The 14,190-nt window shown below is 44.8% G+C and overlaps 1 protein-coding gene across 12 annotated transcripts in view; it reads right to left on the reverse strand.

Moving 5' to 3' along the window:
- LOC134337298 (receptor-type tyrosine-protein phosphatase S-like) overlaps positions 1-14,190 on the reverse strand; it is a 513,177-nt gene that overhangs the window by 296,699 nt on the left and 202,288 nt on the right. For all 12 annotated transcript variants that reach the window (XM_063032185.1, XM_063032183.1, XM_063032184.1 and 9 more), the window contains exon 3: positions 745-890. In XM_063032185.1, coding sequence (XP_062888255.1) covers positions 745-890 — 146 coding nt within the window. The remainder of the gene's footprint in view (positions 1-744; positions 891-14,190) is intronic.

Raw genomic sequence — 14,190 nt, forward strand, 5'->3', positions numbered from 1 at the left:
AGACGTCGACTGTACCTCTTCCCAGAGATGCTGCCTGGCCTGCTGTGTTCACCAGCAACTTTGATGTGTGTTGATCTGGTGATTGTGTTTGTTTTTGAAACCCCATATCCACACCTCAGCGCTGATCTTTCCACTCCATGTCCTGACATCATTGGGGTTCTGCACTCCAGCAGCCATTCACAATATTCCACATGTGAGCATGGACAGTCAGCCTTGGAAGTTACATGATCTCAAATAGGTTCACAATGGGACTAAGTGATCTTGCCCGTGACTACCATCCAAAGAAGCACCTTTTACAGCGGACTCATTGTGAAATAATGTAGAGGGTTGCCACGGCTCATTGTGACGCTCTCCAAGCATTGCTTCCACTCCCTCGGGTTAATGCCAGTTAGGCGGTCAGTACTCGGAATAGTCCCAGAGATCCCTTAGGATGCTGGCAGATTGACAACTATCCTGGTCCAGATCCATTGGTAGTCAAAATGCCATTCTTCTTTGGAGGTTTCCAACAAAGAATTTGAGCAAGGCAGAGAAATCCCTGCAGATATTCCACCCGGGAAACAAACATTGACCTCAGGCTGAAGGGCTTACAAAAGGAAAATGGGAGAAGGCAGAATGGGAGACTGGAACTTCACTCTTTGATGAAACACAGCCTGAGCAACAGGAACACGATGCCTCCATTGTTACTTGCACCATAGATTCCACCTAATCCCATGAACCAGCCCCCTGTCAAAACAGGCAACATACCTCGAAACGCTGGGAGCTGACTCGCTTTCCTTTCTTGTTCCAGGTAACTCGTGGTTTGGGGCTTCCTGTGGCCTGGCAGACGAATGAAGCCACTCCTCCTGAAACACCTATCTGGTCACTGGGTACTTTCATGAACCTTGGAGGGGCTGGAAAGAACAAGAAAAGAACATTATCAGCAACTGGAAGGAGTAAACAACTGGAACCAAGTCGGCTCCAATAATTTGACCTTTGACCCAGACTTCTCATGCTAAATGCAGTTTGCAGTCCAGTCAATGGTGCCAGCTCACAGAACAGATCTGGACAGTGAGAGATGTCATTAATAAGCCCCCAAAAGGTGGACAAACCTGAAGATTTAAAATGCAGCAATGCCAAAATTCCCCTTACCTGGCCCTGAATGTCCTGGCTTAGGTTACTGATGGTGTTTCTCATTTGGACCTTCCCCAGCTAGTGACGGAGCTACAGAATTTGTGATTGACACACAAACATAATGCTGCAGGAACTCAGCAGGTCAGGCAACATCTATAGAGGAAGAGAACGGTGAGCCACTTCATAAGGACTCTGAAGGGTCTCGACCCAAAATGTCAACTACTTATTTCCCTCCATAGATGCTGCCTGACCCGCTGAGCTCCTCCAGCCTTTTGTGTCCGTGGCTCAAGATTTCCATCATCCGCAAAATCCATTGTGTCTGGAGTTTGTGAATGTGTCTTTACGTTTCTGTTCAGCTGCTGGTGTGGGCTCAACCAGCAGGACAAATGGAAGGGCTATCATTACATGAGGGAAGGCTTCCCCACACATCACTCAGGACTTATCACTGTACAAACTGTGAGGGCTTTGAATATAGGTAGCAGGAGGGTATTCTCCTAATAAGTGCCCAGCCTGTGCAGAGTGATCTAAGATTGTACAACAGCTGGAGTGAGCTCCTATAATATGCAGACAAGCAGGTACAATGAAAGTATTTAGCTAGGATGCTTGGTTTTGATTATGACCCACTGATCTCTCTCTCAAGTCATGTGTACTTATCTCCAGGGCAGCCCTCCAAGTGAGGACCTCTCCTTTTGTTGTGTGTTCCTGATCAGGTGTGGTAAGAATTCCAGTGATGGTAACACGGGGAAAGTCGGAATCACAGCAACAGTTCATAGAAACATAGAAACATAGAAAATAGGTGCAGGAGTAGGCCATTCGGCCCTTCGAGCCTGCACCACCATTTATTATGATCATGGCTGATCATCCAACTCAGAACCCCGCCCCAGCCTTCCCTCCATAACCCCTGACCCCGGTAGCCACAAGGGCCATATCTAACTCCCTCTTAAACATAGCCAATGAACTGGCCTCAACTGTTTCCTGTGGCAGAGAATTCCACAGATTCACCACTCTCTGTGTGAAGAAGTTTTTCCTAATCTCAGTCGTAAAAGGCTTCCCCTCTATCCTCAAACTGTGACCCCTCGTTCTGGACTTCCCCAACATCGGGAACAATCTTCCTGCATCTAGCCTGTCCAATCCCTTTAGGATCTTATACGTTTCAATCAGATCCCCCCTCAATCTTCTAAATTCCAACGAGTACAAGCCCAGTTCATCCAGTCTTTCTTCATATGAAAGTCCTGCCATCCCAGGAATCAATCTGGTGAACCTTCTTTGTACTCCCTCTATGGCAAAGATGTCTTTCCTCAGATTAGGGGACCAAAACTGCACACAATACTCCAGGTGTGGTCTCACCAAGGCCTTGTACAACTGCAGTAGTACCTCCCTGCTCCTGTACTCGAATCCTCTCGCTATAAATGCCAGCATACCATTCGCCTTTTTCACCGCCTGCTGTACCTGCATGCCCACTTTCAATGACTGGTGTATAATGACACCCAGGTCTCGTTGCACCTCCCCTTTTCCTAATCGACCACCATTCAGATAATAATCTGTTTTCCTATTTTTGCCACCAAAGTGGATAACTTCACATTTATCCACATTAAATTGCATCTGCCATGAATTTGCCCACTCACCCAACCTATCCAAGTCACCCTGCACCCTCTTAGCATCCTCCTCACTGCTAACACTGCCACCCAGCTTCATGTCATCCGCAAACTTGGAGATGCTGCATTTAATTCCCTCATCCAAGTCATTAATATATATTGTAAACAACTGGGGTCCCAGCACTGAGCCTTGCGGTACCCCACTAGTCACCGCCTGCCATTCTGAAAAGGTCCCGTTTATTCCCACTCTTTGCTTCCTGTCTGCTACAAAGTGTGCAGACAGGCAACAAGTCTGTTCACGGGAGTTCAGGTGGCATTGTGAATCCTGCGATGAGCTTGTGTGTCTCCATGTAACCATGCTTCTAAAGTTAACCTTGGGCAGTAGAATCATTTGTCTATGAGAAATGCAGGCAGCTATTAGAAAACAAGGACTGACAGACAGGGGAGTTGAACAGGTTTCCGTTTAACCTCCTGGACCCACTATACTTCCTTTGCCCACCCTGCAACATGACAGCCTCCTCTTGGGCCTTCTGATCTCCATTCTGATTTTAATAATTTTCTCATTCCAACTTCTTCATTCCATGCTTTCTGATCCTCATATCTTAACTTTTTCAATTTCTTCATCTTGACTTTTCCAGTGTTCCTCTCCCCAACTTATCCATCCTTCCCCTGACTTTTCCAATATTCCAAGCCTGACTTTCTGAAGGCTCCCCTGTTTGATGGCAGAGCCTGCAGCCATGTACGCTCCAGTTGGGTTTCAAGATGCTCTTTGCTCACTTATGATGACTTACTGAGTCTCAGTTGAAGCCTTGTTTACTCTTCGGAATCCCAACAGATACAAGCCTAACTTACCTGTCCTACCTTTCCTCTTAAAACAACCCTCACCACTTCTAGGAAAAGCAGAAGTATGCAGCTAGAAGGCAGTGAACAAAGGGTGGAGAAAGGTCAGAAGAAGGGAGCAGAGCCGATCACCTTCTTCAGCCCTTTTCTGTAGGAGATTTCCCTCAATTAGAACTAAACTGCAAATCAAAAATTAACCGCATTGCAAACTGAAACAGAGTGGGGATCTCTTCCTGTCCTGTGCAGCCTCTCTTGCTGAGATGATGATAGCTCATTGCATAGTGCAGCCTCTTCCCACTTACATGCAACAGACAGCTTCTCACCAGAGATAATTAACCTTCCAACATAAGAAATGGGAGCAGGAGTCAGCCATCTGGCCTATTGATCCTGCTTCACCACTTAATAAGGTCATGGCTGATCTGGACTTGGACTCAGCTCTACCTACCTACCAGTTGCCCATAACCCTTAATTCCACTGTCATGCAAAAATCTATCTAACTGTGTCTTGAATATATTGAATGAGGTAGCCTCTATTACTTCCCTGGGCAGCAAAATTTCATAGATTCACTACTCTCTGGAAAAGCAGTTTCTCCTCATCTCCACCCTTATTCCCCTGAAACTTGAGGCTATGTCCCCAAGTTTTAATCTCACCTACCTGTGGAAACAACGTTCCTGTCTCTATCTTATCTATCCCTTTCATAATCTTTTTCATAAGATTCCCTTTTGTTCCTCAGAATTCCAGCGATTAAAGTCGGATTTACAAGACAATGAACAGCCAGTCCCCAAAAGAGCTTCCTCACAGATGCAGAGACATACTGAACCACCAGTTCGCAGCAAAGCCATTCAGTCACTTTCCCAAGTCCAGCTGCCTCTCCAATACCATCAATATACACCAAAGGTTTGACCTAATTAATAGCTAGCAAATTGTGCGCTGCTATTAAATGCTGCTTTACCTAGCCTTCCAATAATCTGATGAATACTGATCCAAGGGTTTAATGGCTCCTCATCCTGATAATAAGATGATTTGCTCTAATGAAGTCAGCCCCATCAGTCACCATCAGTGTGAGAGGAATATTGTGAAATCTAGCCACTGCATCAATTGAAACACTCCTTCAGAAAAAAAAACACAATCATGCTTGCCTCTGTAAATAGCGGCATAAACTTGGAACATTAGGATGTGGTTTTGGCAGCATTATTTGCCTGTTCATACAGGACTTAATTTCCCCTAATACCTCATTGGTTTTCTGTATCAGTTCTCTGCTATTTTTAGACAGGCAGCAAGAAATCATCAAAAATTAATGTGAAAATTACGCACGATGTAAAGCTGCATGCAAAAATAATGGCCGCTGCACCAGTTAGTACAGGAAGGTGAATCTTCTGCTGTTTGTCTCAGAGCTTGGCCAGGAGAACTTAAAGAAATTCACTGCATGGAAAGGTCATTATGTCTCAATGCCATTTTGTCAAGCTGCTGTTTATAATGACTCGGTAATGGTCCTACGACCCATATCTCATATACTCCTGGGCACATCAATTTCTTCCCTCAGTAAGAGAAGCAGCAGATGAAAGCATTTTGCAGAATGTTACATATCAGCATCTTCATAGGTTGGAGGCTCTGGCTATCTGATCTGTCATCTTGACAGAAGCCTAGCATCTACTTAGGCTTAGAGAGCACAACAGATGACTTGCCTCCTCATGCTTGTTCCACCACGCAAATTTATCTCAGCTTCCTGTATCTAGAAGGTTGCAACATGCATAGAGAAAAGATTAGGTGTTGGTCCTGAACCTGCTTTGGTTTTGTTGTGGCAGTGCAGGAGGCCAAGGAAAGAAAGGTTGGGGGTGGGGTATGGAGAATTAATGTGGCAGGCACCAGGAAGCTCAAGCTGAATCCAGAAGCTTCACTAAGTGATCACATAATCCCATCCCCCCTTCCAACCTTGATCCAGCTGCTTCTGTCATATTTTTCTTTGTTTATCTGACTCCATCTATAAACCACTGCCACTGTTTCCCAGCTTCACACTGCTCCCCTCCCCTTCCTGGCACAACCAGTGGGCTGCCTTTCACCCTTCCACTGTCCAGCAATCACCACAGACTCCTGCATCACCCCTACGCCCTGTTCCTCGTTTGCATTGGCCATCACCGCGCTCTCCACTCAATCCTGATGAAGGTTTTTAACGCGAAATATTGACAGTTCCTTTCCTCACACAAATGCTGCTTGATCCACTGTGTTCCTCCAGCAGATTGTTTGTTGTTTTACATCATCTGTATGTGTTTGTTCCATTGCTGTTAATTGGTGTGAGAGGAGAATTGGATGGAGGGTTGATTAATAGGGGTGTGAAAGAAAGAAGGGGGGGGCTGGGTACACACAGAGACTCAGAAGTCTGGGGTAAAAATCAGCTTGTTGGAGGAACTCAATGGAGCAGCATCTGTGAGAGACAGGAATTGTTGATGCTTTGGATCGAGACCCTGAATCAGGATTGAAAGTGCACGGGGAAGGTAGCGAGTACGGTAGTATACTGTGGAGCAGGAGAGGAGCAGACACACAAAAGCAAGGAAGATGGAGGCAGGAAAGGAGCGGGAAGGTGGAGACAGTATTGAGTAACTGACATACATGTAGGGAATTGATGGACCAGCTTTTGACTCCATGACAACCAAAGAAGGGATACAAATACAGCCTTACGAATGACATCCGTATCTTAAAAAGAAACAAAAACAGAAAATGTAAAATCACCTTGTCTGATCTAAATTATGTTAGATTATTATGTTCTAAAATTGGGATCACTCTACCTGTAAAACACCCTGTGCAATTCCTACGGGAAATTATTGACACTAACTCTCAATGCCTATTGGCATAACCACTGGCATGAGATCTTCAATGTCCTCAGAGCCTACTTAAGTAACTGATGTGGTGAGAATGGCCAAACAGATGGATGAAGAGGGGGGACGGGGAGGTAGGTTCCCAACAAGAAGAGCCATCACGGTCATCATGTTCTGGTACAACAATTCAAATGTGCAGGAATGTAAGGAGTTATGGAGAGTGGTGGACTCAGCTCAATACATCACTGACACATACCTCCCTACCAATAGAAGAATCAAAATGATGCACTGTTTCATGAAGGCAACATCTATTATCAAAGCTCCCCACCAACCAGGCCATTCCACCTTCTTGCAGCTACCATTAGGTAGGAGTTACAGAAACCCAGACTAGAACAGCTACCTCCCTTCAACCAGCTTAGTTCTTGAACTATCCCGTATGACCCTAATCTGAGGCCTCCATTGGTCAGGGTTGACCGTGGGTGTTGCATCCTCGCTGTCTAGATATGCAAGCCAGGGCAGTACAACATGGAGAGTAAGCTCCCCCTTTACATACATCTGATGAGCCCAAAGGCACAGCAGAGACCGATACCCTAATCACTGCCTCAGTATAGCAACACTATAGACTGACCACAACTACTACAACGTTCTAATTGTGTTTTCTTGTGAAACTTGATTTCTATTTCATTTGTGTTTTTCCTGTGAACGTCGTAACTCTGATGCTGTGTGTCTGTAATGCTGCTGCAGGTAAATTCTTCATTTCACCTGTGCATACGTACTTAAACCAATATCACATATGCATCACTACTTAAACCACAATCACTGCCATGGATGTCCAAGAATTCCTGGGTAAGATTCAATTTAGAGTAAAGTCTGGGTAAGATGGATTAGAGTAATGTCTAGGTAAGAACCCTGGCATGATCATGGAAAGGAATCTTGACTTTAAGGAGGACTTACGGTGATATAAGCAGCACCACAAGAAACTAAGCAAAATCCAAAGAAGCAGAGTATCACCTTCAAGATTCACACTGATGAAATCTGTCATTGAAATTTGTGTATGAAGGCTTTAATAGGTCTACAATTCCACTGTTTTCTTTATTCCCCTTTATTATGAAAGAAGTTTTACAAATCTTGCTAGCAGGTCATAACTTTTTCCAATTTTCCATCAACTTATTTCCTCAAGAGTTCCAATTTGGTGGATTTCAGTAACCTACCTTCTCTGTACCTTGGGATTTGACTTTATCTTGGTGAGAGTCTCAAATTTTGTTCTTATTTAGAAAAATAATCTGAAATGCCTGAAGAATAAAGTGATGGGTTTCATGAATGCTCTACACAGACCAAAGCTTAGATGCACTAGCTTAGTAGAGTTTGATTTCTACACCGATCTAAGCTAAGCTAACTGTTGCTGAATGGGGCTGGGCTGTGACTCTTTGGAATTGAAATGCAGCCTTTGTGGCCACTAAAACGACCTCTTCAAACCTGATGGAAAATGAGGAAGAAATCATGCAGAAATACGTAGGTAAGAATATACAACCACCAACCCATCTGTATTCAGTGATTCACCTGTAAGCCAGCTTTGCAGACGATCTAATAAAATGAACATTCTGCTGAGAAAATCCTGCTTACATGTTTATTGCTTCCTTTCCATCTATTGCAAGATAATAGGATTGCAAGTGAGTTTAGATAAAATACTTTCCATGGTTGAGAGATTTTATTCATATGTCCTGTCATTATCCTGAGTAAACATCCACTGTGAGTAAGGGACTTGTACCAGATTATTACTTGGTCACACTGGGAGTACATCTGATCAGTTACTTCAGATCTGCAGCCAACTTTGGAGGGGGGGGGGGTGGCTTGTGAAAATAAAATTCAGGTTGACAGGTGAGAGCTTCCTTTGATGGAAAAAAATAATGCAAGAGAAAGATGAGGTGAGAACTCTGCAGATAAAATCAGGGAGAGGTGAAAACTGTTGGGGGAGAACTTAATGTGTAATGAGAAGAAAAATCAATAAATATAGCTGAGTACAGAAATGAAACACAAACAAAAATATTCTGGAAATGCTGCTTATCTTCAGAGACTGAAAAGTAGGACAAATATTTGGGTTTGGACCACGTTAACTCTACTGTGTGCTGTCACCATGGTAATACACTTACAGCTATATTCTAAACACAAGAGATAGAGCAGATGTTGGAAATCCAGAGCAACACACACAAAATGCTGGAGGAACTCAGCAGGTCAGGCAGCATCTATGGAAATGAATAAGCAATTTGGAAAGGATAGGAGAAAATGTCAGAATTAAAATAAGGAGCTAGGCGAAGGCAGGTGGGTTAAAGTGAAAGGTGAAGGCAGGTGGAAGAAGGTGATAGGTGAAGCCAGGTGGGGTAGGCAAGGTTGGGGGGGAGTGAAGGAAGAAGCTAAGAGGTGATGTGGAAAAGGTAAAGGGCTGGGGATGAAAGAATCTGATAGGAGGGGAGAGTGGACCATGGGAGAAAGGGAAGGTGGAGGAACAACAGAGGGAAGTGACAGGCAGGTGAGAAGAAGGGGTATGGGGGGTGGGGGTAGAGTAGGGAATTGAAGAGGAGGGAAGGGGGAGAGGTAGAATAATCATAAGTTGGAGAAGTTGATGTTCATGCCATCAGGTCAAAGGCTACCTAGACAGAACATTAAGTGTTACTCCTCCATCGTGCGAGTGGCCTCATCATAGCCAAAGAGGAGGCCATTGATTGACATGTTGGAATGGGAATAGGGATGAAGTGAAGGTGCCTAACAAAGTGATCCCCCAGTCTATGTTGGGTCTCACCAATGTCGAGGAGGCCACATCGGGAGTACCGGATACAGTGGACAACCACAGCAGATTTGCAGGTGAAGTGTTTCCTCGCCTAAGACTGTTTGATGACCTGAGTGGAGGTCACTGGGCAGCTGTAGCACTTCTTCCACTTGCAGGGATAAGTGCCAAGAGGGAGATTAATGAGCAATGATAATGGACAAGAGAATCACCGAGGGAGAGTTGGGGCGAGGGGGTGATAAATATGTGTTTGGTGGTAGGGTCCCATTGAAGATGGTGTTAGTTTCAGAGAATGATGTGTTGGATGTGGAGGCTGATGGGGTGGTAGGTGAGGACGAAGAGGAACTTTAACCCTGGTAAGGTGGTGGGAAGATGGTGAATGTGGATGACAAGGAAATGGAGCAGATGCATGTGACAGCAACATTAATGGTGGAGGAAGGGAAACTCCATTTTTTGATGTCCTGGAAAGAAAACCCTCATTCTGGGAACAGATACAGCAGAGATGAAGGAAATGAGAAAAGGGAATGGCATTTTTATAGGAGGAAGTGTTGGAAGAGGCATAGTTAAGTAGCTGTGGGAATTGGAAGGCTTATAAAAGATACCAGTTTATCTTCAGAGATGGAGACAGAGAGACTGAGATGTGAGAAGGGTATCAGGAATGAACCAAGTGATTTTAAGGGCAGGGTGTAAGTTGGAGGCAAAGTGAATGAAACTAATGAGCTCAGCATTGTGCATCAAGCACGGTTGTTAATGTAGCACAGAAGGAGTTTGGGAGCATAACCTGGAAAGACTTAGAACATGGACTGTTCCACACAGCCAACGAAAAGGCAACCATAGCTAGAGCCCATGGCTATATCTTGAGCTTGAAGAAAGTGGGAGGCACCGAAAGAGAAATTGCTGAGGGTGAGGACTAGTTCTATCAGACAGAAGAGGGTGCTGGTGGAGGGGACTGTTTGAATCTGTTGTCGAGAAAGAAGCACAGAGCTTTAAAGTCTTCTTGATAGGGGATAGAAGTGACTGGACAAGCCATGGTGAAAATGAGGTGATCAGGACCAGGGAATTGAAAGTTGTTGAGGAGATTGAGAGCATGTAAAGTGTCACAGTTGTAGGTGGGAAGGGACTGAACCAAGGGTGATAAAATGGCTCGAGGTATATGGGCATAATTTCAATGGGGCAGGAGCAGGCAGAAACAATGGGTCTACCCGGACAGTCAGGTCTGTGGATCTTGGGTAGGAAGTAGAAATGAGTAGTGTGGGGTAAGGGAACTATGAGATTGGTGGCAGTGGATGGGAGATCTCCAGAGTTGATGAAGTTTGTGATGGTGCCGGAGATAATTGTAATTGCATCCTAATAGCTCCATCCACCAGAAGCTGAGCTACTCTCTGTCAAGGTTCATGTCTGAGAAGTGGAAGAAAAGCTTATCTTCTAAAGTGTGGGAAGCCTTGCTTTTGTCTAACACCTTTCATGTGCTCAGCACCTCTAAAAGCCCTGCTAAAGAATAAATATTTTTGCACCATACTGTAGCTGTACACATGGCAGTAATGAGGTAATCGACTAAACGATCAGAGAGGACTTTGACGGATAAATACTGTCGATAAACTCCACCTGCTTTTCTTGGAATAGAGCCACATTTCTAATCTACCTAAAATGGCAGATGAAGCCTGCATTTAAAGTCACAATGCCAACATCACTGAAACCACTGCGCTGAAATGTCAGGACAGGTCATTTTCTTCAATGAAAACAAAAGAGACTGCAGGCGCTGGAACCTGGAATGAAAATCAGAATGCTGGAAGTACACAGCAGGCCAAGCAGCATCTGTAGAGGCAAACACATCTCCTTAAGCACCTTTTGCTCCACAGATGCTGCTCCATTGTTCTGTTGTGTATTTGCTTGGGAAGTGTGTTTGGTTCCTCTGTTTGCTGATGTTAGGGGCAGGAGAGCTGTCAACTAAGCCAAGAATAGCACTGAACAATTATAGAATGAAATTCCTCTTTTCATTAAAATTGTTTCAATAACTGAGAAAGGTGGGTTCTAATCTGGGGCAGAGTGTAAGCAGGAGGTCGAGATATGGAGACACAAGAAACTGCAGATGCTGTAATCTGCAGCAACAGCCAGTCTGCTGGATAAGCTGACTCAGTGGGTCAGGCAGCGTCCATGGTGGCAGAGGGATGGTTGCTGTTCTAGGTTAAGATCTTGCATCAAGTGAGGGAAGACAGGTGAGAGGGATGGATGAGGCAGGAGCTGACAAGTCAGGTGAGGAGGGAGATGATTGGCCGGGGGAGGCAGGTGGGGGGACGGTGAGAGGCAGAGACAGGAAACGCTGGCTAGTGCATGATAGGCACAGACAGATGAGGAAAGAGAAAAGAAGTGGGCAGGTGGAGCCAGGCTGGGAACGAGAAGGTGTGCGTAGATGCAGAGGCTAGAAGGTGATGGAGAGACAAGAGATAAGGAAGATGATAAGTGGAACCAAGAAGCAAATAGACTGGACAGGCACTGAAGACAGATGGATCCACACTTACAAACAAAAGAGGGGCAAAGCGACTGGCCTATTTGAATTTGATTTCCCCAGCAGAAGGAGAAAGTGAAGCGTGTTCAGAACTCATTAATTACTGATTCATAGGGAAGAGGTGTTCAGAGACTGGGCTCAGAGTGGGGGATTGAACATGGGGAAGTGGTGTTCAGAGACTGGGCTCAGAGTGGGGGATTGAACATGGGGAAGTGGTGTTCAGAGACTGGGCTCAGACTAGGGGAGTGGGCATCACTATTTGCTGTCATTATCCAAGAAACAAGAAGAAAATGGAACTGTAGCAGTGATGAATAAGAAAATGTTTCTCGGTAGACTAGTGAAGACAGGGTAGGATGGTGGAACCACTTGCTGCAGTATCTTGTCACGAGTTATGTATACCGGTGACATACAGAGTCACAGCATGGGAACAGGATCTATACATACTGTACGTAAGGACTTCAAGGTAGTGCAAAGGGAAAACGATAACAGAATGAGGAATGGTTAGACAAAATGCAATAAAGCTGACAAATAAGAAGCGAGGACCATGATGAGGTAAACTGAGAAATCATGACTTCACCTTTATGTTACAAGAGGTCAATTTAAGACTCAAACAGCAGCAGGATAAAAGCTGTCCTTTGAGTCTGGTGGTATGCATTTTCAGGACTTTGTATCGTTGCTGGAAGTGGGGAAGGTGGGGCTGGGGAGAGAAAATGACTGGGTTGGGAGGACTCTTTGATTCAGTTGGCTGCTTTCCTGTGGAAGTGGGAAGTATAGACAGAACCGACGGAGACGATGCAGGTTGTGCAATATTCTGTGCCATGTTTACAACTGCAATATCTTGCAGTCTTGGCAGAGCAGTTGGTTTAAGGCAACGGTGGTTCCATCATTATTCAGGGATCCCTCTCCTATTTCTCTTCATTCTATGTAAAAGAATCATTTATCTCCCAGTCTCCAATGCTGACTCAGTGCAGAAAAAAAAAATCACCAACTTTCAGTCTTCACTTGCTGACAGGCCCAAGCTAGTTGAGAATCATATCCACTCTTATTTCAGATTTGCAATTGCCATTATTTTTTAAGTGGTTCTCCTTTCATCTGTTTGACAGTTGGTGTCATAACAGAAAGAAGAATAAGAGATGTAACAGAAATGATGCAGTGCTTTACGCAACCAAAAGATATGCTCATATTTCAGGCTCCTCAAGTTGACTCGCCCATGGCTGGTATTTCAAAAAAATATTCCTTATTATTTTTCCAACGCTGCACAGTCCAGTGCATCCAGCCTGTCTGATCACTTCTCCATGGTAAAACTCAGAAGCTATGTAGTTAACTAAAATCCTTCCTACTATTCTGCAGATGTAGTCTCAAAAATTCAGGTGCTCTGGATAGCTGTGCGAGCTGAGAAGCTACTGTAGCACTAGAGGTTATGCTTCAGTGTGCGTTACACAGAAATACTGTCCAGGTTTGTAACTAGTTTTGGGGGAGGGGAGAAAGGAATGGTAAACCTAAACAGAAACCCTAGTGACTCAAGATGGTGGCAATCATCGTGAAGGAGACTCATCATCGGGGACATGTCCTTTTCTCATGGCTACCATTGGAGAGGAGGTACCAGAGCCTGAAGACCTATACTCAATGATTCAGACACAGGTTCTTCCCTTGCCCATCAGATTTCTGAATGGTCCATGAACACTATCTCATTATTTTGTTTTACACTACGTATTTATTTTTGTACCTTGTCTTTGCACTGTACTACTGCCAGAACACCACAAATCCCATGTTATCCACGTCAGTGCTAATAAACCTGATTCTGATTCTGAGGTTAAAGATCAGAATGTGGGATCAAGTGAGCAAGTTCTAAGAGAGCTGCAAAGAAGGTTGTGGCTTGGAGGCACAAGGCCAGCACTAGGGCCTTGACTGTGACCTTGGGCTTTAGGGAAAATGAGAACGAGTGGGTTCTGAATGGGAAATTTGGGTGTTCGTGGCCTGGGCTTTGAGCTTCAGATCTGGGATCCGGGGTTGGCTGAGTGCTAGGCTGTGGTATGGTGGTGAGGGGAATGAGTGTGAAGGGAGCAGAGACTGCATTGCCTGAGGAATGGTGTCAACGAACATGGAGATTAGGGCAGGGGACTTCAGAACGAATGCCTGGAGTGACAGAAATGAACCCGGAAACAGCTGCTACAGTGGTTCATGCGAGGTGAAGTGAATGCCCAACTGAAGCAGTGTCTTGTAACTGCACTTCAAATCATGAAATCATACATCATAGAGCTTAGCGTCCAAGCCAAGTCTTTGAGAGAGCTCTTCATTCAATACCACTCCCCTTCCTCTTCAGAATTACTCTGCAAATTCTTCTTGTAGAGTGCAGAAACAGGGCTTTTGGCCCAACTGGTTCATGCTGACCATTGAGTACCATTGCTACTCAGGTCTCAAGCCTATGCTTTGCAGTGCTGGTCGTGGCACGGGACAGCTAAAGGGCAACCAAACATTTTGCCCTGATCTCCTCAATACTCATGTCTCCAAGAAACTTTTTTTTTGGTTTCCAGGGGAAGGAGG

The sequence above is a fragment of the Mobula hypostoma genome, chromosome 24 (genome assembly GCF_963921235.1).
Source record: "Mobula hypostoma chromosome 24, sMobHyp1.1, whole genome shotgun sequence".
In the NCBI taxonomy this organism is placed as follows: domain Eukaryota; kingdom Metazoa; phylum Chordata; class Chondrichthyes; order Myliobatiformes; family Myliobatidae; genus Mobula; species Mobula hypostoma.